The sequence below is a fragment of the Grammomys surdaster genome, unplaced genomic scaffold (assembly GCF_004785775.1).
Source record: "Grammomys surdaster isolate TR1022 unplaced genomic scaffold, NIH_TR_1.0 137, whole genome shotgun sequence".
Lineage (NCBI taxonomy): Eukaryota > Metazoa > Chordata > Mammalia > Rodentia > Muridae > Grammomys > Grammomys surdaster.
The window spans coordinates 5,198,417-5,223,056 of NW_021604595.1; the positions used below are offsets into that span (position 1 = coordinate 5,198,417).

Genomic DNA, 24,640 nt, shown 5'->3' on the forward strand with positions numbered 1-24,640 from the left:
CACTACAGGTATTCACATAATATTTTCTACATTGTATTAGATATTTTAAATCATAGAGAGGTGAAAGGGCAAGTAGTGGTATACAAATACTGTGCCATTTTATGTAGGGGACTTGAGCAGTCAAGGATTTTGACAGTGTGGGGCTGTGGGAACCAGTCCTCCAGGGACACCAAGGAATGACTGACTACTGTACCTGCTTGGAGGATTAACTGAGACAACAATGTCAACTCACTTAGCACAGTGCCTTGGTGTATCTCCCCTGTGTACTGAATCTCTCTCTTTGGAGAAACTGCCTCTGTAAACTGAACTGCACCGACTGCACTGCACGAACTGAGCAGAACTGCCCAAATTCAACTTGACTACATTGCCTGAACTCAACTGAGCTGCAGTCACTGAAGTGTCCTTCACTCCTGACTCACTCCTCAGTGCTCTTAAGAAGCCTCTCTTTCCTGTGCTCTAGAGCAAGTCTGAGTTTATGCCATGAGGGTACTGACAATCTACTAGAAGTTTGTCTAACTTGGTAAATTTACAAAATACTTTTTTTTGTAACAAAAGATGGATATTATGTAATTTAAATTGGGCTACTAGGTAGTTTAGATTGGGAGACAAAGCCATCCTATTAAGTGTTGGAAGATGAGGGCTGGGTTGTTGTTCAGTTGGTAAAGCATTTACCTAGTATGTAGGAAGCCCTGGGTTTGAACCACTGTATAGCATAAATCAGCAGTGTAGATGCTAAGTATAATCCCAGCTCTGGGGAAGGAGAGGCAGGAGGATCTGAAGTTCACAGCCATCCTCTGCTACATAGCATGTTCAAGGCTAGCCTATGTTACATAGACTCTTCTTTTAAAAGATTCTTCCAAATGTGACAGGATAAACCACATAGTAGTCTGTGTATTGAAAATGCTTTTAAGGATAAAGAAAGTTCCTATTAGGTGAAGTAGTCACTCTGCACTCTAATCAAATACTGAGACATATGAGTCTGGAAAGTACTGTATTACAATTGCTAGGCTTGGTGTTTCATGCCTATAATTCCAGGTTTTAGGAAGCTGAGGTAGAAGGAATGCCTTGAGTTGCAAGCAGCTTTGGCAAAGGGTGAATTCGAGTTTTCATTCAGTGTGATAGTGAAGAAGGAAAAAAAAACCTTCATTTACTGAGTTCTCTTGAATTTCCACTAGAGGGCAGTGTAATCATATTCCTTCATCAAATTTAAGCTGTCAAGGTCTTCCTGGGGTGTTTTATTAATTTTGTGTGATCTGCTTAAATATCGTTCCTTTGTCTGGAATAGAACATTCCACTAACTCTAAGATAAGTAGCAGCCATATATTGAGTTTCTGTGTTGCTGGTGGTGGGTCCTCTGTCTCTGCGTTGCTTTCACTATATAGAATGAGATGAGAGATTATCTAGCAGGGACTTTCATAGTTCTGTTTCACAAACCAGATCAGCTTGTCCAAGTTACTCCCAGGATTCGTCCCATCACAAGGTTCACTAACTCTCTCTTGACACCTTTTAGTCTACTGTGAGAATCTCATTTGTTCTCTAATGGCTTTTGCAAGTTAATGCACCTTTTACAGATTCCTTATTAGCATATCATCATTACTGTATTGCCTCAGAACATAAAAGTGGGGCGCAAGCATTTGAAGAGTTTTCCATCTTTTAGCTCCTGGCCCCTATGACCTATTGGTATGCAGACAAAGAAGATACCTTTGTTCTGTGAAACTAATTATTTTGATTAGAAAGAAGCTCATTAAATGTGAAATAATCTTAGTATGCTACTTCAATCTTCACATATCAGACTATACTACAGATTATATCTACTTGAAACAAATGGCACAAAGAAAAATTCCAGATTGAGTTGTTCTCCCTCCGGGATGATCTCACCAAGATCTGTGGAGCTCTTTCTTGCACAGCTGTCAGGCATTCCCAATTGGCTTTCACAGTAAAATTCCCCGTTGTCTCCACCAGTCACTTGAAGAGACATGCTGTTATAGTGAGCAAAATGGTGAGGCTTGGCTTCCTTGCAAGGATGTATTTGGGTCCATGGAGGCTTGCTAGTGTCCGTGTATTCTAAGTTAGTTATACATTTGCTTATTTGGATAACTGGTATGGTAACAAATGAGTAGGTTGTATTAGGGTAGTTAAATTTCTGCCAATTTAAAATAAATATTTGGAATACATATGTATCTATTTATGATTATTTAATTAAAAAGGTAAAAACTTATCATATTTTTTTCTATGTTTTACTGCCTTCAAGTTTGGTATGAGTTGAAATGCAGAGTTGGTATGGTGGCACCTGTTTTTATTTCAGACCCATGATCATCCTTGACTGCATAGTTGGAATTCTCTATGGGGACACAGCTGGACTCGAACTCACAGAGATCTGCCTGCCTCTGCATCACAAATGCCGGGATTAAAAGCACGTGCCACTATACCCCTCTGTGTGTGTGTGTGTGTGTGTGTGTGTGTGTGTGTGTGTGTCCACCTGTCTGAGAGCGGATGTGCATATGCATGTTTATTTGTGGCTGTGTTTAAAATAGGGTCTTGCTCAGATGTGTCTTGAATTTACCATGCAGCCTATGTTGGCCACAAACTCTCAATAACATTCCTGCATCAGGCTCTTCAGTACTGGGATAACAGATATGTATCATCATGTCCAGGTAACAAAGCTTTAAAGGACAGTTTATAAAACTTAGGTAGCTTTTAGAGAAATTTCCTGTGAATTTAATATTTAATTACTATCAAGTACTAAGTTTCAGGACTCGTGTTCCTGTTATCCTTTAGGTAGGTTTGACCATGTGTGTATTTAGTCCTCTCTGCACAGTTGTCACATTGAAGCTAGCAAGCGACAGCAGAGTTGTACTTCTAAGCTTGTGTTTCAGCATCCCGCTCTGAACCAGTTCGTGACAACACAGTCACTTAGAGTTAACTGGGTTTGTGTTAAATGTAGTTTAGTTTTTATTACCAATCATGATGAACTCTCTTAAACATCCTGGCTCTACCACTTTTTGTATGCTTTATGGTCCTTTCAAACTAGTTACAGAAGATTTGTGTACATACTGCTTCTTTGATACTTGTTCCAGTTCGCAGGCTGACTCTCCTAGTCTTCTTTTCCTGTTTAATAAAGTAAAAACTAGTGGGAGAAATGTTTCCCCCTATTGGAGGTAGCTACATACCAGTGCTCTGTGAACATCCTCATCTTATAAACCTGTGGATGTGCTTGTTTTCCCAGTCCCTGGAAACTCTCAAGACTTGGCATTCACGTCCTTCTCCTTGAAGCCCAAGTATGAATTAGCCCATTGCTTTAGACTGTGAGGTGGAGCATCCACTAATGGGATGAGAGTTATCACCAGTGTTAGAATAAAACTTAAGTGTTCTTTCCTGTCCTGAAGTGACTTACTAGCCTGGTTACAAAAAGAAATGCTTTGCAAGGTTACTTTCACTTGTTGATATATTTCTTTGTGAAACACCAGGAATAATTCTTTTGTAGCAGTAGCGGAAATTACGATTAATACAACATTTTGCCCCTTTCCCTTATATACCATTTGTAACCTTGGAAAATCATAGCTACAATTGTTCATTGATTGGAGTTTAGATTTTTCAAGCTTGTATTTAACGGCTTTATATTGCTCTTGCTAGAATCAACCCATTATGAACGGTGGCATTATCAACCTTTCTCAAAGTTTCTTGTGGTCTCCAGGGGTACAGCAGCCTGAAGAACGGCAGAGCCAAAGTCTGAGCAGGACTGCAGAGCTGCTCCGTGTCACATCTGCTCACTTTCCACTAATGTCCATAAGCCTTTGGCCTGCCAAATAGAAAAGGATTTTTTTTTTAAAAAAATAAGCTTCAATGTTTAGAAGAGACAAAATTTAGGATATTAGAAAATGTGATCTCTTCTGGTTTAGTAGATTCTTGGCTTAAACAACTGTAATTAAAAACAGACAAAATTTTAACCACAAATCTTAATCTAAATTTGCAAATTGAACTGTGAGGCGTTTACCTGTAACCTCGATGCTCTGAAAGGCGGTTTAAAGTCTGACATGCAGCAGATAGTGAAGGAATATGCTGTGCGTAAAGAGCGAGTCTGAGGGGCGGGCGGGCTGCACTGCCAGCTCTGCTTTGCTTCTGCAGCATCTTCAGTGTACTGAAGAGAAAATGTAGGCACAAGTGTGAGTGTCCCCGCAGGCTCATGGATTTGAACATTTGGTTTCCAGTTGGTGGCACTGTTTTGGGAGGTTCTGGAACCTTTAGGACATGACCCATAGGTGGTGAACTATTCCACTGGGCATGGGCCTTTAAGGGTTACTTCCTAGCAAAACACTTTTCCTTCTGATCTCCTGATATGACACACCACAAACTACCACCTTTATACACATGGCTCTGGCTCAGATTCTTAAATGGAGAGCCAAAGTAAACCTCTCCTACCTTATCTTATTTCTGTGAGGTTTTTGGTCACAATTGTCTATTAGTCTCTTTGACTGTAAACCTCCATCTTGTAGGGAAGCTGGTTAAGACATGAGTTGTATTAAAAGTCAGTAAAATATCTCATTTTTCAGGGAAAGTTCTTCAAGCTCAGGAAGTAAAACCTCAGAGGCTTCAGGAAGTCCCTAAAACTGACCCTCCCCAAGTGTGCATAAACAGTGTACTTGCTGGTTCTGTGTGTCAACTTGACACAAGCTGGAGTTATCACAGAGAAAGGAGCCTCTCTTGAGGAAATGCCTCCATGAGGTCCAGCTGTAAGGCATCTTCTCAACTAATGATCAAGGGGGGAGGACCCAGCCCATTGTGGGTAGTGCCATTCTTGGTCTGGTAGCCCTGGGTTCTATAAGAAAGCAAGCTGAGCAAACCAGGGGAAGCAAACCAGTAAGCAGCATCCCTTCATGGCCTCTGCATCAGCTCCTACCTCCAAGTTCCTGCCCTGTATGAGTTTCAGTCCTGACTTCCTTTGGTGATGAACAGCAATGTGGAAGTGTAAGCTGAATAAACCCTTTCCTCCCTAATTTGCTTCTTGGTCATGATGTTTGTGCAAGAATAGAAACCCTGACTACGACTAATAGTAAGGCCCAAGGAGGGACACTCAGAGACCAGCCAAGCTGTCCCCAAAAGATGCTTTAACCTGTTGCTGCCTTCAAACTGCATTGTGCTCCAGGGTCCAGACTTGAACCACAAACTGTGACTCATGCTAAGGGAGCTTTGGTGATACAGCTGTCTTTGAGACAGTAACCTCTTATCCATACTCCTATAGGTAACCCCAGTAAAACTTACTGGTTTACCCAGTTGGACTTTGGTAGTATCCTTACTTTAGCCTGTCATTAGTTTCCTATTTGGAGTGAGTAGACATTTGCTCATGTCTTCCCAGGAATAATGTAACACAATAGCATTGAAAAAAGCAACTAAAAGTCATTTAAAATGAATAATTTTGTTGACCTGTAACAATCAGAATGTAAACAAGATCAGTCGATCTAATTAATCAGTGTCAATAACATTTTCATTTTTTCCTCACAAACTCACATTTCTATAAATTATACTTGGGGCTGTGTTCTTAGACTTAGTAACTCTTGAATATGGGATCACTCATCTCATCTCGTGCACAGAACTTTCCCGTCAGCTCACCCTCACCTGTGTTAGGTGCTGCTCCCGTGATCCCCTCCCTGCCTCTGCCTCTCAGGTCACTGCCCCCTCCTGCCTGTCTTTATACTGTCTCCTTGTGACTTGCATATGCTGGTGAATGGTCAGTAAATGTTAGGAGGTTGTTTGAGTTCTAAAAACCTGTCTGTTTTCAGACAAAATAAGCAGTCTTCTTGCCTATAGGTATGAAGCAAGTTATTTGGCCTTATGTCAGCTGATAACCCTTAATGTATCAGTGACTTAGTCTGGGACCACAGCCTCGTTTCTCTGCCTTTGGGCAGGACTTCAAATTAGTATCTCACAACTTTGGTCTTGAATAGTTTTATTAAAGGGATATTAATATTTTTATTTTTACTGTACATATACATATACCATCTGTTTATACATACATGCATACTTATATACACATATATCTGTGTGGTTTTCCAGTATGGGTGCCTGTGGCATGTGGATCAAGAACTGAAGGAGGCCAGAAGAGGGTGTTGGATCCCTTGGGACTGGCGCTACATATGATTGTGAGCTGCCATGGGGGCACTAGGAGTTGAATCCCAGGACCTCTGGAATAGCAACCAGTGCTCTTAATCTCTGAGCCATCTTTCTAGCCCCTTCAATATTTTGAGTGAAGGATTTAACTAGATGGTCTCCATGTTCCAATAATGTACAGAGTTTTGTGATCCTGAGACAGACTAGTGAAAGACTAGTTAACTGGTAAGATCTGAGTGTCTGTTTGCATACACCCCCCGAAACCCCCCCCCCACTCATACCATTGGCTAACTCAGAAACAACCAGCTTACTAAATATTTATGGTATTTTCATACAGAGGTGTGTATCTGTGATGTGTCAGAGGGCAAACAGATGTTAAAATGACTTGGAGTTGTAAATATTAAATTACAGTGACATGATGTATGCTAGTTATATCTGCTGTCTTGTCATTGTATAATAGAAAAACTTGTTCATTAGCTGGGTATAGTAGCACACACCTTTAGTATTAGCACTCAGGAGACAGAGGCAGGCCTGGTCTACATAATGAGTTCCAGGATAGCTAGAGCAATACAGTGAGACCCTGTCTCAAACAAACAAATGAACAAACAGAAAGGCTGGTTTGTTTGTGGTAAATGGGGTCATTGGATTAACATCAGATTAATCAGGATATTCCATTTATCATTTTAGTTGTAGAGTATATAAGGTATTTTGAACATGTATGTCTTGAAAATGTTTGAAATATACTTATTTAAAGTATGCTTTAATGTTGGTCAGTGTGTTTAATTTTCCCTAAATAAAGTTTAATAAGAAAATAACAAGAAAATACAAAGCAATCACAATAGTTTAAACTTAAAAAAAAGGGTGTTTATTTTATTTTTAATCAGGTTTGTGTAGTGGTATGTGCACATATTAGTTAGCATAGGTATTCTTGTGGAGGACAGAAGAGGAAGTTGGAGTTACAGACAGTTGCAAGCCACCTAGTGTGGATTCTGGGTCCTCTGGAAGAACTGCATGCGCTCTTAATGGCAGAGGCATCTCTCCAACAACAATATAAAAACTTTTGTCTCTTGGCCAGTGATTTGGACTTGATAGTTATTTCTCATTTTTATGTTGTTTACTTTCAGCTCATTTAGAGACGAGTTTTGAAGAGGTAGAAAACCACCTGCTGCATCTGGAGGACTTGTGTGGGCAGTGTGAGTTAGAAAGACACAAGCAGGCTCAGGCTCAGCACCTGGAGAATTACAAGAAAAGTAAGAGGTGAGTTTAAAACTTGGGTTACACCATGATAATCTCAAAGTGTTCCACATTGATTACATACTATTCTCTATAAAATGTATTATATTTGTTTGTTTGTTGTGTGTGTGGGGGGGAGTGCGTGTCCTAGGACAACTTGTGAGAGATGTTTCTCTGCTATCTTACAGGTCCTCAGGTTATCAGGCAAATGCTTTTACCCACTGAGCCCTCTTCCTTCCCCATGCTATTCTTCTTATGTTTGGATTGCTAAAGATAAAAGTTCCAGCCTGTACTGGTCATTTACAATGTTGCCGTTTAGCGATGAGTTGTCAGAAGGGGGCGGGATTTCCAAGGACCAGCCTTGGCTTAGAGAGGGGTTCTCTGCTATGTTTTTTGGCTCCTTTATACAAGAATTATATGAGTATTGCAACTTTTTTTTTCTATCAGTACAGAGTGAAATTTGATTGTTTTTTTTTTTTTTAAAAAAAAGATATGACCCTTCCAGTCTTTTAACAAGTTAAGTGATTAGACAGAAAAGGAAGCCTGCCACCTAGAGCTGTAAAATTTGACTCATGCTTCCTGGATAACTTTTACTTAATGCATTATGATTTATGCCATAAAATGACGGTGTGGAAAAGTCTAAATGTACTGAGTCATTCTTGGTGTCTTTCATGTTATTGAAATGGCTGAGCATGTCCTTCTTTAGAGATAGAACTTTGTCAAAAACCTCCACCTCCCTCCTAGTTAGTTGATTCCTAACTGTGACCTTGGGAATCAGCCATTTACTTTAGACTTTGATCTCTTATAAAGTTTTGCTTAGTCTAGAATGTTCTTGACTAGTATTGTAATGATTTCTAAAAATAACATTGTTAATGAATTTAGATATGATAGATTTTTAATAAGACTGATTATTCTATAATATATAAGAAAAAAGCATATACCTGACAGCAGTGGCACACACCTTTAATCTCATAATTCGGGAAGCTGAGGCAGGAGGATCTCTTGTGAGTTTGAGGCCGGCCTGGTCTATGGAACAAGTTCTAGGACAGCGAAGGCTATGTGGAGAAACCCTGTCTCAAAAAGAGAGGAGTTGGTGGGTAGGAGGGAGAAGAAAAGAGAGATGGCATGTGTGATGATTAAAGATACAGCTTATAATCTACAGCAGACATCTCATAGACTCTTGACAGGCTAAATTTAAAAACCTTGTCTTTTTCAAGAAAGCATATGACACTAGTGTAGGGTGTCATGACAGTTCTAAGCCTAAGAATTTGGGTGAGGCATTTAAAGGGTAAGAAATTTAAATTAACCAATACTTTAGTTAAACTTTTAAAGACAACATCTGGAAAAAAAATACAGGTAGATATTTGTTAATGCTCAAGACATCTGTGTACAATATTGAGAAATGTCAAAGTATTTTATACCAGTATAGTAAAGCACTTGATTTATTATTTAAATTGAGGTCATGTTTTTATTCTGAAGTTGTGACTACTGATTTAATTGAGAGTTATAACACAAATACATTTGGGCTAGATGCCATGGTAGAACTCAGAAAGCAGAGGTGAGAAGATTGGACGCTCAAGACCAACCTGGGCACAGGGATCCCTGTGTCAAAAAGATAATAAAATACAATCTGAGTTACTGGGAATGTCCTTAGATAACTGATCTTAATTTCCTTCTCCTCTTTTCCTGGCTTTTTGCAAATAGCTTATTATCAGCATTCTTGCTGTAAGATAGAGGTGGTGAGAATTTCTGGCAGGGTACTGAAGAAAAGAGACAGTGTGGGAGGAAAGAAAAGTTTATAGAATGTGGATATTAACTTTCAAAATATTTATCAGAGGTAAGGAAGTAAAATTGTTTCCAAGCATAGAAGAACTCTAGGTTAGCTCACATGTACACTTTGCTAAGAAATGACTGGAGAATATAGTCCACACATAAGAGAGCCAACCATGCAGGAACAAGCTCTACCCTATTTAGGAGGGAGGCAAAAAGGAAGGCATCCAGGGTGATGGTGACCAGAAGGAACCCTGTGGGACATTACCAGGTGAGTTCAGAAGTTGCCAAGAGCAGTGTTTCCAAGAGGAAACAGAACAAGCAGGTTGATAAGCCTAAGCGTTGATAAGCTGTGGTGGAGAAGTTGGTGCTAAATTCGTTCAGGCAGGTTTATTGGTTGGTTTTGTTTTTCCCTAGAAAGCAAGAAGAAGGCAGATAGACAAGGGAAAGCAACTTTCAGGACAGGGCATAAGATAGCATGTCCCAGTTACAAACAGTGTTCACAGAATGTTGTGATCCTTAGATGCAGAGTTAATGATACAGCTTTTTGAGAAGCTGGGCACAGAAGAGCATGTTTATGTCAAAGGAGGGATGGGGGATTCAACGAATTTTCATATTGTACAACAGGAAATCAGTAGTGTTTAAAATAGGAAAGAGAACTTTGTGTTTGGCATATTATTTATAAATACGCCAGTACGAGTAATGACAGAATTGAAGGTGGTTGCTTGTGAAAGGCTGGATGGAGAGATGGAGTGAGCTGCAGCCAGGGGCCAGTTTGTACTGTAAATAATTCCTCACAAGTGCTCCGTGACTTAAGGAATGTACATGTACTGTAAATGCACACATCAAATGTAAGATTTTCTTCCTGGCTGCAGCATTCCCAGAAGTGCTTTACATGAGTACTTACTCATCAAACACTCCCTGATCAAATGCATCACAGACACACTTACGCGTCAGTGCATTAAAGCTCCGAGAATTCCTGGAGGAAAGGCGTTTGTTTGATTCAGTGCTTCACAACTTTCTCCCTTATAGAACCAATTTGCATATAATACATATTAAAATAGGCACCTTAACATTCTGTTTAACACTGAAAATTTAAAATATTGATAACAATAAATGAGCTTGGGGCTGGGGGAAGTGCCTGGTGGGCGGCAATACTTGTCTTAAAAGCATGCTGACCTGGGCTCTAGCCCTGCAACCCACAGAAAAGGCCAGGCTTGGTAGCACAGGCTTGGAGCATTGGAGAAGCAGAGAACAGAACAGAGGATTTTGAAGTGTTGGCTTGCCAGGCAAGCCTGCTCAATAACCTCCAGGCCAGCTCCAGAAAGGTGAATGGTGTCTGGGGAACAGTGTCTGAAGCTATCATCTGGTCTTCATGGCCATGTGCACACCAGGAAGCCAGCACACATGCCATTGCATTAAAGGAATGGCACACCACTGATACTAAAGTTTAACTTTCTGATTCTTAAATGAGGAGTCCTTGACGTCAGCTGTTGTTCCTCAGATGCCTTCGTCCACTTTGGCTTTTATTTACTTCTTTGTTTTGGCACAGGGTCTCTCATTGGTCTGAAACTTACTGATGAAGCTACTGATTAGGCTGGCTAGCCAGCAAGCCCCAGTGAGTCTCCTGTCTGTTTCCTCAGTCACAGGTTGCAGGTACTTGCCACCATGCCTTACTTTTTAACACAGATTCTGGGACTCAAACTCAGGTCCTCATGCTTGTATGGACTCAAGCATGTTACAGACAGAACTATCCCTCTACTCCTGGTGAACGTTTGTATGGACAGAAACTGGGACTGCCTTGACAAATAGTCCCATTGTGGTGTGGATAGAATTATGATTTTGAGCCGACAGGAAATCACACTCTTGAGTGGGGTAGTTGGGATGTATGTATTTAACTCATGGATCTCTTGCAGATGTTTTTGGAACCAGCTGTGCATAGCTTTTTCATAAAGAAATAAATGGATATTTACCATATGGACCAAAATAGAGGACTTAAAACTGTGTACATGCTTTTCTCTAGCTAACAGTTAAAATAGGCTTGGTGTGTGGATGGGAGTCAGCCTGCATTTTAGTCATGGAGTATGGGGAGCACAGACAAAATGTGTATAAAGGAGTAGACTCCTTCAGGCATCAGGGATGGCCTAAGAGGTTAAATAGAGCTGAGTCCTGCATCTGAAGGTTGCAATAGGAGGATCCAGGGCTGTACAAGTCTAGGCAGAAAGAGCAGTATGCACAGAGATTCTGTGTCCTAAAAAACTAGATAGACTTGAGAGAATGAAAAGAACAACTAAAAAAATTTAATCTTGTAAAATTTTGATGTAGTATCACAATAACTTAAGAAGTACTTATTGGGATTCTATCACAATAATTGGTTATTATTACATCTAAAATTCGCTCTATTTTTGTGTGCGTGTCTCTGTGTGCATGTGTGTGATGTGCACATGTCAATCAGAGAGATAGTCTATAGATGTTGGTTCTCTTTATCGTGTAGGTCCTAGGGATTCAAACTCGTCACTAGGCTTGGTGGCACATGCCTTTATACACAGGACCCTCTCACTGGCTCTGTATGACACTTAACATGATACGTATCTGGGCTTGGTGACACATACCATAGAGATGACACACACTCTCTCACACACACACATCATGCATAAAATATAGTTAAGACATTTCTTATTTCCAAACTTCTGGATTGCTTAGATTTTCTCCTTTAGTCTACAGTATACCGTTAGTACATCTTCAAAGTTGATTATAAATACCTCATAGTTTTAACAGCCTTTTGTTGGCTTAGGGGCTTGCTATCTCTGGGAGCCCAGTCACTGACATAGTCAGACTCTGAGATTTGTTTTTTCTTAGATCTTCTGTCCTGTTGGTTAGAGTTGGTTGGTGTTCGTGTGTTTTGAGAGAGTTATCAATCCTTTCTCCTTACATGTATAGATTTATACATTTGTAACTCATGGTAAGCATTATATCCTTTTCCTTGATTTCTTTCATGGCATCATGTGGTCTGACTTTAGAAATCTCTAGAACAAAGTATTAGTGACATAAGTGAGAGGTTACACACCACGTGGTATGGACCAGTGTGTGCTTAGGCCCAACCTGCCAAGCTCCTGAAACGACTGTCCACCTGGCCTGCATAGGTGCTATGGTCAGAAATCTAACTGCGTGTGCACCTTGAGTGCTTGGATTGGTGGGAGGCAGGCCTGGCAAGAGTATAGCACACAGCTTGCCTTTGTTGAGAAGAAAGCAAAGGAAACTGGTGTTAGGCTCCAGGACAAAAATGGTTCTTTTCAAGACAGGAGGTTCAGAGCTCCTTACCAAAGGAAAAGATAGGAAAGGAGTAGCTGGGTTCCCGTGGCTCCACTGTGAACTTGGATGTTCTCTGGAGAGTGGGCAGGATGCCAGACTCAACCTTGAGACCATTCCACTGGTGAGGTGGGGACAGCAGGATCAGAAGTTCTATCTTTGGCTTCATAGTGAGTTCAAGGCTAGCTTGAATTGTATAATAAGAAAAGAAATAAAAAGAAAAGAGAAAACAGGGTCAGATGATCTCCTAAGGCACCTCTCATGAAAAGGCAGTGGCTTTCTGCATCTACCCAAGGTGTATAATAGGAACCAGATCTAGTCTCCATGTGATATGGTTAAAAACAAAACAAAACAAAAACCAGAAGTGAGGTAATGCTTCTTAAATCACTGGAGTTTGGACAAAAGGAATATGATAATGTTTGAAAGATAAGTGATCAGTGTGATTGCTGTGGTGCCTGTGGCCTAGGATGCAGTGGAGAGAGAGGCTCCAGGAAGAGCCTGGCTGACTGCATTGAGCACACGCAGCTGAGTGCCTACAGAGGAGAACCCAGCTAGAGTTGATGGGACACCGCAGTATAAAGGATAGAGAATCCCAGAAATCTGCAGAGGGTCTGCCACGAGCATTCACCCAGATACCTATGACAACAAGAGGGGAGATGTCCAGAAGGACTGAACAGTTGTTGATGCTGTTCCTGTTCTCGGCAGCTGGATGAAAAACTTGTAACTCTTGTGGCCGAGGAAGCACTGGCAAAAGTCTGGAGTCAGCAGAGCGTGACTGTCTCCTGACTGAGCATTGCTCTAGACCTCTGTAACCAATCACAGGCAAGCATCCAAAGGGCCAACTGTTCCCAACTCAATTAACAGTGTCTCAAATAAAGCTCATGAATATTTATAGGATTACAAAAGTATCTAGTGCTCAAGATAAATCACAATGTCTGGCTTGTAATCAAAGATTACTAAACAACCGTATTGAAGAGGATAACCCATCAATCAAAATGGTTCAAAACTGACACAGATGTTAGAATTAGCAACAAGAGCAGTATAAATAGCTACTGTAACAGTCTTCTGCAAGTTCAAAAAGGAGGTGGAGAGATGGCTCCATGGTTAAGAACATTTGCTGCTTTTGTAGAGGACCCAGATTTGTATCCTAGTACCTACATAGAACAGCGTACAGCTACCTGTAACTCCAGCTCCAGGGAATCTGACACCCTCTTTCGGTCTCAATGGACACTGTGCTTGTGCACATACCCCACTCCCTTTATAACCATAATTAAAGTGAAAGTTCAAAAAGTAGAAATATGGAAAATATTTGTGAATGTCCAAACTCAAGTCTCTTCTCCATTTTCTCCTTTAATATTTCCCCTCTCAATGCCACTTTTATGATGATTCATTAAATTAATTCTGGGTGGTTAATTAAAAGTACCCAGAAACTCCCATTTTACTACATTTAATTAAAGTTTGTAGTCACAACTGCTAGTCCAGTAACCTTTTGAATTCTTGGTAATTCTGTGGGTTTAATAAATATATTATCATAACTTAGGTTGTCTTTCAAAATCAAACCTAAGCCTATAAGTTGGCTTGCTCTAAAAGTGTCTTAGTTGTTTTTGTAGTCACAAGAACAGATATAGTCAGAATAGCTTCTTAGATCCTTGGACTGACAGTATATACATTTTTTGAACAGTTAGTATCTGCTTGTCACCAGTATTAAAATGTCCTGTCCTGACAGTTCATTAAAGATAATAAATGCTTCAGTAAATTGCCTTGCTATATTTTTTCCAGACTTTTTCCTCTGTGTTATCTAAATGCCATTCTGTAGGTTGGGTTTGAGAAATGTTTTTCTGCCAGGCAGTGGTGGCACACACCTTTAACCCCAGCCCTCTGTAGGCAGAGGCAGGTGGGTCTCTGAGTTTGAGGCCAGCCTGGTCTACAGAGCTATTTCCACAAGGCATCTAGGGCTACACAGAGAAACCAAGTCTGGAAAACCAAAACCAACCAACCAACCAAAAATGTCTTAGAGACCTTTGGATGACATAAAAATCTCTGAAGTGAAGTATAGTCACAATGGAAGATACACCAATCTTGAAAAAATTCCATTGACTGAGCTGGAGGTAACTCAGCAGTAGAGCACTCGGCTAGTGTGTCTGAGGCCTAGGTTCTAGTACCAGGGACATATAAAACATGTAATAGAGAGAGTAGGGGCTTATTGAAAGTCAGCAAAATATAATTTGCTCGGGTTTAATAACAGAAATTAACCCTTTTTCTAGAGATAGTTCAGTTGTATGTGCTTACGCTTTATGATTTACAAACTGTAATAACTCTCAGTGTCTGAACCAGTTTATTAAATCTGTGAAGATAGTTTGGAGCTTACATTTTACACCAGTTCTGGTTTGTTTGTTTGTTTGTTTGTTTGTTTGTGACATGGCTTATAGAGTTCAGCCTAGCCTTGAACTTCTGATCAGTGGTGAATTCTGAGTTTCCCCAGGGCCTGCAGTGTGGAGCTGCTTCTTGCAGTGTGGAGCTGCGTGTTGTCTCCCTGTGCATTTGCATCTGCCTTGCTGCTCTAACATTAGGGACAGGAGAAGAAGTGACTGCAAGGGACCAGAAAGCGGAGTGCTCCTCCCCTTCGCTCCAGACTGGTCCTCACTGTCTTGGTCAACCATGGTGATAATGGCTCAGATTTTTCTATGGCTAAGCAGTGTGTCTCCTACCTGTACTCTTTATAGTCTTTAGTTCTATCTTAGGGAAATGTCATTGTCACTGTGTCAAAGGATGAATTGATTTATTTATTGTACTGGCTTCCACAGAGGGACATTGATGAGTTTATAAAAAGATAAAGAGATAAAGCATATGTTCTATGGGAGTGTGGTGAGGTATGAGGGAAGGGGATATCTTATGCTGGGGCATCTCTTACCCCTGAAGGACCAGCCACGCGATGGTATAGCATAGAATAGAGTCTATTCAGGGCATGGGGAGGGGAGTTAAGAAGGTAGTAGAGGCAGAGAAAGGCAGAGAGAAAGGGAGGGAGAGGGAGAGAGGGAGGGAGGGAGAGAGGGAAGGAAGGAGGGAGAGAGAGAGGGAGAGAGAAAAAGAGAGAGGGAGAAGAAGAAGGAAGAGGGAGGGAGGAGGGGAGGGGAGGAAGTAGAGGCTGGCCATGACCAAGTGAAGGGGGGGAGGGGGGGGAGGAGCAAGGAGAAGGGAGAAGCAAGAGGCAGAGAGCAAGAGAGGGAGGAGGGGGCGTGTAGCCCCTTTTATAGTGGGCCAGGCATACCTGGCTGTTGCCAGGTAACTGTGGAGGTGGAATTTAGCCAGAATGCTGACAGACATTTCCCCCTCATTGAGCATCATTTTAATTTTCTTAAAGTTGCATGTCATGTTTTGGTTATAACAGTTTCAGCCTTTGAATTGATTAAAAAATACATTGTCATAAAATGATACATTATTTCTCTTAAGAGAAAATAAAAATTATAGGTAGTTCTCAAATTATTGCAGTAAGATGTGTGATCTATGATTTTTTTGAGTGATCTGTGCTTTAATATGGATTAATGGAACTTGGAAAGTATACTTAAAGATAGATACTGGACTAGTTAAAGGAAAATGTTATTTTACCTGACACACCATTAATATGCCTCTTGAAAAAAGACTAATGGATGAACTAGGTGCATGGCGTACCATCGTTAACATTTTGCTTAATGGAAATTATATAAATTTGTGTCTTATTAAAATACTGATAGAGAATAAATGTAGGATGTGCTTAACTTTAATATATATTTTCCTTAACCTTTTAGGTAACTAAATGTATTGATAAGACAATTCTTAATTATCCAGCCCTCTGAAGTTGGCCAGTTTGAATTCCCCAGGACTGCTCACCTACGTTTTCTCTATTTAGGTTTCAGTTTCCTTAGAGACGGTTCATTGTTGATATCGCTTGGATTCTAGTACTGGTTCCTGTTACTTCCTGTTCCTGTCCCCACCTTAGGAGTTTTTACCTGTCCTTGCTCATCTACCACCCACTTGGTGATCATAGTCTTTAGTGTGGGCATCTTTACCTTCTAGACACTTCTACTTTGAATTCCAACAGTCATCTCAAGATCACAAAGCCCTGAGATATCTTCCACTACAAAACTTGGTGGTTTCCAGTCAGATGCTGCTTTCTACAGAGTTCTGCAGCCCACAGTCATAGGGTCTTGGTAATCCTTTCTCCTCCCCTGTTGTCTCTACTCAGTCCTGAATCCAGACTAACACTTTTTTTTTTTTTTAATTTCATCTGTGTTTTCATGTCTTCTCTGGAGTCCTTTGAGTTCAGACCCACATTTTGGTGACTGGCTTTCCTGTCAATAATCTTTCCCCAGTCTGATTATATTACTGTTATGATAATTTATTTTTCTAAAATGTAGGTATGACTAAGATTTCTTATATTTAAAGATAAAAATTAAATTATAATGATGATATAAAAATATACTTTAGTTTTCAAAGCATAGCTTTTTGCATGAAACAGATTTTCATATAAAATAGATTTGCAAGTGATTTTTCTCAGGCCTTTTGCTGGAATATAATACGTATATAGTTTATTGCTATCACTAACAAGCCCATTCCCTAGTCCTTCATTATCTTTTTTGGAGCACTTTTTAAAAATTGCACGTTATCTTTGTTACTATATCTCTCAGAATCTTTTCAACCTTAAATATCTATGACTCTAGGGTCATATCATCTTACTACTTTTATGCTGAGTTTACACAATATAGATTGTGTGAAATATTTTTTTTTAAGATTTATTATGTATACAGTGTTCTGCCTGCTTGTACACCTGCAGGCCAGAAGAGGGCACCAGATTTCATTATAGATGGTTGTGAGCCACCATGTGGTTGCTGGGAATTGAACTCATGACCTCTGGAAGAGCAGTCTGTGCTCTTAACCTCTGAGCCAACTCTCCAGCCCTGTGTGAAATATTTTTATGGAGAAAAATTTCTATTTTTAGGGGCACTTTGAGGGCTGCTCCTTTCTGAGTCCAAGACAAAATGCAAACTACAAAGAAAATCTGGCCCAGGTGGGTCAGGAAAATCGAGTTGATCTCCATGAGAAGTAAACGGCATTTGACACTTTAGCTTGAGCAGTGAGTTGTCCTTGTCCAATGGGTTAGCTCTGGTTGTGGGACACAATAGAAAGGAATATTGTTAGGGAGGAGAGCCTAGAGTCACTTGTGTTGGGGTCATGGGTTGTGCAAATAATGAAGAAGGACCACTGAAGTCAGAAATAAATCAAAAGCAACTTTATTCACTGCAGTGGGGGTGGGGGTAGGGATATTATGGGGGTGCTTCTAACCTGTTAAGGTTGCAGTCAGGCTTGAGAGCTGACAACAATGTTGAAGGGCAGGAACAGTCTCCTTTTAAGCATAATCCCACAGCAGATGTTCAGGGGATAATAAAGAAAGATTTGTAAATTGAGGGTTAGTTCTTGAGCCCAGGGTGTGGTGGCTAGCAAGATATTGATACAGGTGTAAGTTGTTCTAAGCAGTGGTCTTCTTAAGAAAGTATTTAACTGGGGACTTGCTTAAAGCTTTAGAGATTTAGTTTATTATCGTGATAGTGGTGACCATGGTGGCATGCAGGCAGGTGCTGGAACAGTAAGTAGCTAAGAGCTACATCCCTAGCAGTAGGCAGGGAAGAAGAAAGAACTAGGCACTGCATGGGCTTTTGAAACCTCAAAGCCCATCCGAAGTGACACATGTCCTCCACAAGGCCACGCCTCCTAATCCTTGTAATCCTTTCAAATAGTGTCACTCCCTGGTGACCAAGCATTCAAATACCAGAGCCTGTGGGGGCCATTCTTATTCACCCTCAACAGCCTGGCTAGCCTGCTGTTTGGAGTGTTACTTATTGGGGAAGTGTGCCACTGACCTGGACTGAGGACCTGGAGCTGCTATTATTGCAAGGCCACTAATTTGTAAACCTCTTTTTTTTTTTTTCTAATCTTGTTCCAGGTCCTCTGGAATGTTCTGCTGGACTGCTAGTTCAGCCAGCCTGTAACCTTCTCATTTGTGTTTCTATCTTGTCCTTCCTCTCCTTTGTTTTCTTTTAAAGGTCTCACACTATATAGGCCAGAGTAACCTTGAGATCACCATATTCTTCCCAATTCAGACTCCCCTAGGTGCTGGGATTATAGGTGTGAGCTCAACTATCTTTTGACTTTTGTTTTTTGGTGAGCCTGCTGGTCTTGGGAGGAAGTCCCTGGACAAAGTGCAGCTAATGGCTGTCATACTGTCATTTTTCTCACTGGATCCTTTGTGGATTCCAAAATGACCCTAAAAAAGGGTTTCACAGTGAAATTTAAAAACAATGGCTAACTTAGATTTCTTTTGCTTTAAGGTCTGGGTAACAGACAAGTCAGTATTGGTTGACACTCTTGTGGAATAGTCGTTAAAAGATCGATTGTTATATTCTGGGCTTTTCCTTTCAGTGAACCAGGTTGGTGTCACTAACCTGACTCACAGGAGGAGAGCAGTTCAGCCTTACACATCTTTGGGCTTTCTCAGTGTTTTAGTTGGTGGAAGTCAGGTGTCTTGAAGTCATGGATCCTTATTAAGATCCTAGATCATTATTTATTCATTTGTTTATTTTTAAAGGTGGGTCCTTGCTCTGCGGCCTAGGCTAGACTTTTGGTCCTCCTGTCCTAGCCTTCTGAGTGCTAGGATTACAGGTGTGCACCACCATACCCAGCTAGACCTAGAATTCTGTGGAAAACTCTTTCTTAGATAGAAGGAAAAGTGTGTGTGTGTGTGTGTGTGTGTGTGTGTATGCATGCATATACACACTTATGCACAAGCCACAACACTGATGTGGACATTAGAGAAGAAACCTTGTGACAGTCAATTCTTTCCTTCCATCATATGTGTTCCAGAAATTAAACTCGGGTCATCAGGTAAGGGAGCAAGCCATCTTGCCAGCCCAGTGTAGAAATTCTTTTAATATTACTTTAGGTTTTGTTTTTGTCAAGGGAATGCAAACCTGTTGGACCCATTTTCTGAATTTTCAGATTGCTTTCCCTTGTAAGAAAACTGTTTATCTGTCTCCCTTGTCCTCTCAAGCAAGAAAGGCAAACCAAACTGTTACTGGATTGTGAATGTTCAGACAATATAGCATGGGAGGACACTAGCTATAGGAGATGCCACACCAGTTTTTCCATCCTGGGTATGAGAGACACCTTGAATTTTTGAATTTTAGCTTTTAACGGTGAATCTTTTAAAAAGCTATTTTAGAATGTTGTTTCTGAGTCTTCCAAATGCCAGGTAAAATAACTCTCATTCTATGGCTGGTCCTGTTTGTAGGTCAGCTGTAGAGAAATTTCCTAGCATACTAAAGTATTTGGGGCTAATGTTCATCTGGAATGTTCTACATAAAAGTCCTTGAAATTCTCTATTGTATCACTTGTGTGTCAACATTAGCCACTTCCAGGCTGTCTAACCCTGAAAAGGGCAGATGTCCTAGAAAGTGAAGAAAAGATCTTTATAAATGTTGGGGTCCATTTTACACTGTATTTTGCTTCTTACAAAGAACAGATGAAACCCAAGTGTGATACCACACAGATGTTCGTGCAGCACTTCTTTGTGTACCTTATTGCACAGATATTTTCTTGAGTTTGATGGTGACCTTGTGCCAACCAGCCCTTCTGTAACAAGCTTACCCTATCAGCAGGACTGTATTTGTTGGCACAACTCTGGTGTGCTTTTGGGGCTACATGGGTCCTCTTTGTCCAGAAGGGCCAGTGAGCAGCCATGTAGTTAGGAGACTGGGACGTTATTGCGTTCTGAATGTGCCTACGTTTTTAGTAAGACCTAGAGTGTAAAGAACAGATAGTCTTGTATTCCAGGAGAGCTAGTCTTTAGTAAAGAGACTTACCTCCTCAAATGTTCTTATTAATTCTGATACAGGGAAAGCCATATAATTACAAAATTACAAGAGGAAACTGGGGTGTAACTTGCTGTGCCCTCTTTGACTCAGAGTGTCGATTTTATGGAGCATTTTCTGTTTCTTCACTGTGTATTGCCGGAGGAATGTAAGGATGCTTGCTTGTTAGCATCCTTAGTTGACATTGGCATTCAGCAAACCGGAAGATGCCTGGAGGTGTGCGGCTCCTCAGGGGCAGAGGGAGCTGTGAGTGTCAGTCTCTCAGGTTGTTTTCTCACTTTTCCTCTTTGCTACTACGTGGAGAAGTAACTACTGCTATTCTGGTCAATTTTAGCCAAAGACCTTAAAAAATCTATTGTTTAGTATTTATCAGAATTATAATAAGTGCTTTTCTACATTTTTTCTCTATGAGATGGACCACATAGAGCATTAAAATGTTCTCTGTATTCTTACATTTTGTTTTTGTAACTTAAATTTTAGTAGAGTGTTTGAGCCATTAGGAGATAAGAGCAGAAATGAAAGCCGTTACTTCAGTCTAAGTGTGTTGATATTTTCAGTGATGCATAGTTGATACATGAACATCTGAAGCTGTTTTGGGTATTATAAGCACATAAAGTGTGCAAGAGCATTTTTTCAGTGGGAAGGAATTATTTTACATTTGCTTTTCTCTTTTCTTATAGGAAGGAGCTTGAAGCCTTCAAAGGTAATTCTATGTTTAATTCTTCACTTCCAAATAGTTGAGAATCAATTGATGTCAGATGTTGTAGCTTGGTGATAAGGAAATGACTACTTCCCTTTCCTATAATGGGGTAGTTTATGTTAAAAAGCGGAAGTTGGCATAGTGCTGTTTGCGTAAGTTTTAGTCAATCACAGTAAGTTTCAAATTCTGGTTTAACTGTAGCACAGGTCCTGTATGAAAGTTTCTCCTAATAACCCTGGAAGAAATGCTAAGCAGGTGGAGTGCTAACTCGGAGCTGTTGAGCCTTAGGGTTCAGAAACTGGTCTGTGCTGTACATAGTCCATCTGGGTCACAGGAAGAGGAGACGGGAGGGAGCTCAGGATATGTCTATAGCCTCATAAACTTGCAAGAGTTTACTTTATAGAGCTGGGTTCTGTTCTTAGACTGTTTTGTGACTTTGATGAATCTTTTGACCTTTGGCTTGGTTTCTCCATCTGTAAAATTAGAGATTTTGATGAAACACTTTCTGAGATTCTGAAAAGCAAACCAGCGTTGCTTTTATCTAAGAGGAACTTTGTAAGGGGGACGTAGAGAACAATTCTTGGCATGTTGCCCATACTTGGTCATATTAGTTATTGTTTTCTGGCTGTGGGAAAGTGCTGTGACTAAGGCACATTATAGGAGGAAGGGTTATCTGGTTCCACAGGGAGAGTACGTAATGGCAGGGAGGCTTGGCAGTAGCAGTCTGGAGCAAGAAGCTGAGAGGTTGCATCTTTAACCACAGACATGAAGCAGAAAGCGAACTGAACGTGGTCAGTGATAGGATCGATTGATCAGGATCGATTGATCGAGGCCTGCTCTTAGTGATGTATTTCCTTCAGCAGAGCCGTCCGTGTCTTCTCAGACCTTGACAGACATTGCCACCAACTGCCTGGCTATGGAGGACATTTCTCATTCAAACCACCACACTGGTCATGGGGAAACTCTAGTAAAGAAACCCACAGACTTCTGGCAGAGTCCTTCCAGTATGCCCCTGTCTTTACTAATTCCATAGAAACTACGATTCTCAGAGACTCTTTACAAGAAATAGAAGAAGTAAATTATTATTGACTCTCCTGTGGTCTGCAACATGCTTGCTACAACTCACATAAGCTTGCACTGACCTACTAAATGAGTAAAGTTCTCCAGTATGTTGTTTATGGTTATATTGCCTGTGTGCCTCATTCGTTAGGAGTTTCAGAAAAATGGCTACTCTTCAAGACAAAGGTCTTAAAGGCTTACCCCTACTGTGGCTGTATTGAACAGACTCGGTTTTGTCTACATTTCTGTTTTACCCACTGTGTGACTAAGCTCATGGCCAGTTGTTGAAGATAATGCTCTGTGACCACATGATGGCATGTACTGTCACACTCTCATGGCTTGTACGGAACTGTGATCTCCTATTCATGGACATTATTTTTCACCAGTTGTTTGAATGAAATATTTGAAATCTTTATCAAATTCCTCTTTGCTTCTTGTTTGTTTTGATTGACCAGTTTAGAATTTCTTATATAATAAGGAGATGGAAAAAGCCCAGTCAAGCTAACAGTAAAAGACAAGCAGGCACACATGTTATATAAAGTGTCAGCTTTACTTGCATCTCCTGCTGAAGCATTTTGTTGTAGTGTGTTGTTCTCAGACACCAACTGTTTGCACAAGGTTAGCTAATATTACACATTGCTTGATAGAATAACTCAATTTAGGATGAAATATTTTGTTTATACACACATTTCTTTTTTTTAAGATTTATTTATTTATTATATGTAAGTACACTGTAGCTGTCTTCAGACACCCATATGAGGGCATCAGTCTCATTGTAGATGGTCGTGAGCCACCATGTGGTTGCTGGGATTTGAACTCATGACCGCTAGAAGAGCAGTCAGTGCTCTTAACCGCTGAGCCATCTCACCAGCCCTATACACACATTTCTAACTTTGTGCAACATCTACACCAGGTCTGTCCACAGAACAGTTGATGCTCTTGAATGTGATGAAACTCAAAGTTTGCATCATATGTAGGCTTTAAGTAATTTTTAAGAATCAGTCTTGTGTTGTGTGCAGTGGCATGCACCTACACTCCAGTGTGTTTAGGAGGCTGCGATAGGATAGTGAACCCTGAACTCTGGAGCACAGCAGCACCAGCCTGATCAGAAGATGGGGAGAGCCTGTCTTGAGAGAAGGGGTAGGGAAGGAAAGAAAAATGTTTGCATTTGAGTGTTTTGCCAGTACTTTAGAAGTACAACTAACCTATAAGAAGAAAATTAACTATTCTTCCAAAATATTAATGGGAAAAAGTTTTTTTTAAGATTTATTTATTTTTTTATTTATATGAGTACACGCTGCAGCTATCTTCAGACACGTACTAGAAGAGTGCATCAAATCACATTACAGATGGTTGTGAGCCACCATGTGGTTCCTGGGAATTGAACTCAGGACCTCTTTATTAACAGTAGAGAAAGGATGGAATTTTTTTTCAGAGCTAGAGTTTGTTACTAAGAACTGGACAAAGGGTCTTTATACATGCTAGAAAAGTATTCTCCTTCTGAACTCCGCCCTATCCCTCTGTAATTATGTACTTTAAAACAGTCTGACTAAATTAGCTAGGCTTGCCTCAAAATGCATGTGCCTCCTGTCTCATAGCTGCAATGATAGGTGTATGCTACCATATCCAGCAAGAATAGGATTTCATTTAATTTTTTAAAGAGATTGTCTTACTATGGTGAGTAGACCAGGCTGGCCATGAATTCACAGAGATCTATCTGCCTCTACCTCCTCAGTGATGGGATTAAAGGCACTTAGCAGTGTGCCTGTTATTTTTATTATTATTTTTGTGTGTGTGCATGTGGTGTGTGAGGCTGTGTGTGTGGAGGCCGGAGCACAGCTCTGTGGAGTCTGTTCACTCTCTACCTTTACATGGGCCCCAGGGATCAAACTCAGGTACTTAGGCAAATTTTATTTTTATGAAACAATATTTTGGTAGCATGAATGTATATATATCATGTGCAGTGCTCACAGAGGTCAGAAGAGGGTGTTGTGTCCTCTGGAACTGGAGTTCCAGGAGGCAGTGAGCTGCCATGTAGCTAACACTCCAGGTCCTCTGTTACAGCAGCAAGTGCACTGAATTGCTGAGCCATCTCTTCAGCCCCTAGTTGTAAAAGTAGGCTGTTATTCCATGTATAAATCTTAAAAATTACTCTTAAAATTGTAAGTCTAAAAATGTGTCACTGCAAAGGAACAAAAATTTACAGTTAGATATTCCTATCTAATTGTATAATACTTGACTTTACATGGTTTTGTATATTACATTTGCCCTTTTACCTTTGGCAAAGCAACCACCAGACCCTTTTCTCTAGAAAACATGCCACCTGGTACCTGTTCTTGTTGACTGCTTAGAGGAGGCCCGGGAAGGAGGATAATAAGGACATTGAGAAAGGGAGAGAATGCTGGCAAGAACACAGGGATGTTTATTTCAAGAATTGAAACTAAAGTTTGAATTTCTTGTTCATTGAAAGAACTACAAATAATTTGTCATCACCGAAGCATATGATGTGTGGGAAGACGTGAGGGACAGAGTTGCACACTGGGGAGCAAGTGGTACACGACAG

General features: G+C 40.5%; 1 protein-coding gene across 2 annotated transcripts in view; it reads left to right on the top strand.

Moving 5' to 3' along the window:
- Positions 1-24,640, top strand: part of Dtnbp1 (dystrobrevin binding protein 1) — a 70,964-nt gene that overhangs the window by 17,668 nt on the left and 28,656 nt on the right. For both annotated transcript variants that reach the window (XM_028763205.1, XM_028763206.1), the window contains exons 5-6: positions 7,230-7,362; positions 20,999-21,021. In XM_028763205.1, coding sequence (XP_028619038.1) covers positions 7,230-7,362; positions 20,999-21,021 — 156 coding nt within the window. The remainder of the gene's footprint in view (positions 1-7,229; positions 7,363-20,998; positions 21,022-24,640) is intronic.